Source organism: Mastomys coucha, chromosome X (genome assembly GCF_008632895.1).
Source record: "Mastomys coucha isolate ucsf_1 chromosome X, UCSF_Mcou_1, whole genome shotgun sequence".
NCBI classification, from domain to species: Eukaryota; Metazoa; Chordata; class Mammalia; order Rodentia; family Muridae; genus Mastomys; species Mastomys coucha.
The window spans coordinates 105,066,640-105,070,211 of NC_045030.1; the positions used below are offsets into that span (position 1 = coordinate 105,066,640).

The window sequence follows — 3,572 nt, forward strand, 5'->3', positions numbered from 1 at the left end:
TACAAGCAGGAGCTGGAGAGATGGCCCAGCAGTTGACTGCTCTTTCTGAGGTCCTGAGTTCAATTCCCAGCAACCATATGGTGGCTCACAACCATCTGTAATGGGATCTAATGTCCTCTTCGGGTGTGTCTGAGGACAGCTACAGTGTACTCATAAATAAAAAAATTTAAAAAATTAAAAAAAAATCTACAAGCAAAACCATTTGGTGGAATGTGCTTGTAAATATCAGAACTGTGTTGATGGAGACATTCATATCCCCGCGGGTTCACTGGAAAGCCAGACTTGGAGAGCTATGGTAGTGAGAAATTCTGTCTAAAACACAAATTGAAAACAAAACAAGGTACACTTCACTTGAAGAGTGATAGCCAAAGTTGTCTTCTGGTCTTATCATGTATGCTGGCTAGTTTTATGTCAACTTGACACAGGCTATAGTCATTGGGAGAGGAAACCTCAGTTGATAAGTTTCCCCTATTTCAATTGGCTTGTGGGCAAGCTTGTGCACATTCTTGGGTGAGGATAGACAGAGGAGAGCGAAGCTCACTGTGGCTGGTGCTACACCTGGGCTGATGGTCTCAGATGCTACAAGAAAGAAGGTTGAGCAAGCCAGTAAGCAGCATTCCTCCATGGTCTTTGCATCAGTTTCTGCCACCAAGTTCTTGCCTTGAGTTCCTTTCTCTGGATGAAGGGCTACACACACACACACACACACACACACACACACACACACACACACACTTTTATGTGTAAAATGAAATCAAATCATGATGCTTTATTACAGTAGTAGAAACCCTAAGACATTATGCATATCTACATTATAAGCACATGCATACACACACACCCAAGGAGGGGGAGCAGAGGGAGAGGGGGAGAGGAGAAGGAGAGAGACACTATAGAAATGACCTAAATATAATTAGATCAGCCTAAGATCTTTGTGGAGCTTTGTCAAATTAGTGGTACCTCGGTGATATATCAATCAGGGCAGAGCATCAGCTTAGTGGATAGCTCAATGAAAAGGAAAGAACGGAGCACAGAGAAAACCACTGTCACCTGAGCCCAAGGACTCACTGTTAGGAATGGTTCACACAGCAAGGAAGACAACCAAAACTGTCTAGCCAAATCATGAAATAAAGACATAGGCATGCCCCAGACAGGTGGTGGTGGGAGAATACATCCAAAGTTGTTACAACATGCTAGCAAAAAAAAAAAAAAAAATAGCAAATTTAGATAAAAGTATGGAACATGAAAAAGAAACAAGATGTGATCCATACACAGGGAAGGGGTGTGGGAAACAAAAGTCATGTCTGAGATGACTCAGACACTGCACATGGCTTTAAAACAGCAATCATAGGCTCTGGCCCTGCCTCAGGGGGCAGTCCATATACTGCTACATTGCTGGCTGTGTGTCTGCCCTGGCTATATGTTTGCTGTGGGCATGGCTGAGGAAGAAGGAAATCAGGAGTTCGCTTCCATGGTGGAAAGCCTGTCAGATTCAGCATTGATTCAGACCCGTGGGAATCCACCCTCACCTCATACAAATAGTTCAGGAAAACAACCTTTGAGTGCAACACTTACGGAAAGATGAAAGAAAACATTTTGTTCTTTTTGTAGTGTGTTGATGCGAGTTAAAGTAGAGAATGAGGACGGCGATCAGATCTTTGCAGAACCAGGAGCATCTTCAAAAGAAGAAAACTGCTCAGAATTCCAAGAAAGTTTGGAATACATAGACAATGAATCTGAAAAGGATAGCTCGGACAATAAAAGTGCATGCCAATCTAAATCATTTGATACTGTGTCATCCAGAGCACTTCTAAATGATTCTGCGAAGAATACTAAAGAAAGCTTAAAGGAAGAAAAAGCAAGATTGGGAAAGCAAGTTCAAGAGAAGGAAGACCTTCTTCAGTTGGCCATCAGTGGTAGGAGCAGCCCTTGAGACTGAGGAGGTTCAATGCCCCCCAGTGTAGAGAAATGCTACGGTGGGAAGGCAGGAGTGGGTGGGTGGGGGAACACCTTCATAGAGATGGGGGATGGGGGATAGGGGAGGGGGTTTCTGAAGGGGAGACCCAGAAAGGGGATAACATTTGAAATGTAAATAAAGAAGATATCCAATAAAAGGGGGAAAAGTTAGTCAAAATGTATAGAATAAAGAATAACCTCCCTGAGATCGAGTTGTTAGTAAGAAAATGGAGAAACTGCAGCCAGCGGCTGCTGAATGAGCTGCAGTCAGTGTCATCTGAGGACAGGACAATGAAGGACAGCCTCACTGAGGTTGACTACTATGGAATAGATGGCAAATTGCTACACTATAGTAGAAGTGAAGAATTCATAATTTTCTTTTGTTTTGAGGAGAGGGTATTGATGAGATCCTACCCAGGCCCTCAAATATGCTCAATTCCTGAGCTATATACCACTCTATAGAATATCTTTAAGAATGACAATATGGAAAGATAAATGTTTTAAAAGGAGGAATGATATAAGCTATGTGGCTTAGAGGAAGGTATCTTGAACAGTTCAGGACATTCTGATACATAGATGAAATTATAAAATGAAGCTTGGTATTTTGGATATGGTTGCAAAAGAAAATATTATAAGAAGTTAAGTTTAAAAGGAAGTTTGGATAATTCTAGAAACTAGGTTTATTACATTGATTTCGGGGCAAGGGGTTTATATATTCTGTGTTAAATAAAAGGATGCTATTCACCCAGAGGCCCCTGTCCATTGCCCATTCACGTAGTGAAAGAACAATACTCCTGAAAGCTGTCCTTGAAACTATGAGGGAGAGTTGATAAAAGGAAGCAGATCAACAAATAACAAAGATGCAAGCTATATTCTTGGATGTGAGAACTAAGTATTTTATCTTATTTTTAATTTACTTATTTTTGTATTTTTTTTTTTATGTTTAAGTACGTGCTTAGCTGCATGTACACGCACATGCCAAAGGGCACCAGACCCCATTAAGATGGTTGTGAGCCTCCATGTGGTTGCTGGGAATTGAATGCAGGACCTCTGGAACAGCAGTGAGTGCTCTTAACCACTGAGCCATCTCTCCAGCCCCATTTCTTTTCTACTTTGCGATTCTGATTACACCATTCCCCTCTTCCTTTTCCTCCCACCAAACACTCCCATACATTTTACTCCTCCTTGCTCTTTTTCAAATTCATGGGCTCATTTTCGATCAATTATTGTTCCATACATGCAAAACAATTTTATGTAACTTTGTCCCAAATAAGTATAGCAATTTCAAGTTAATTATCATAGCTTGCATAAAACTTTATTATTTAGTATTTTAAGTGTGTGTGTGTGTGTGTGTACATATGCATATATGCATGTAGAGGCTGGGATTCCATGTCAAGTATCTTCCTCTACCACTCTTCACTTTCTTTTTCAGATAGTACCTCACATTTAAAATTTTTGATTCAGCCAAGCGGTGGTGGCGCACGCCTTTAATCCCAGCACTTGGGAGGCAGAGGCAGGCGGATTTCTGAGTTCGAGGCCAGCCTGGTCCACAGAGTGAGTTCCAGGACAGCCAGGGCTACACAGAGAAACCCTGTCTCGAAAAACTAAAAAAATAAAAT

The 3,572-nt window shown here is 41.4% G+C and overlaps 1 protein-coding gene across 1 annotated transcript; it reads left to right on the forward strand.

Annotated features, from left to right (window-relative positions):
• The first annotated feature begins 1,282 nt into the window (after positions 1–1,282).
• Positions 1,283–2,955, forward strand: LOC116090209 (swi5-dependent recombination DNA repair protein 1 homolog). The gene is given in 3 exon segments (XM_031370412.1): positions 1,283–1,910; positions 2,126–2,349; positions 2,902–2,955. Coding segments are annotated over 3 exon segments (771 nt in total). The 5' UTR covers positions 1,283–1,417.
• The last annotated feature ends 617 nt before the right edge of the window (positions 2,956–3,572 follow it).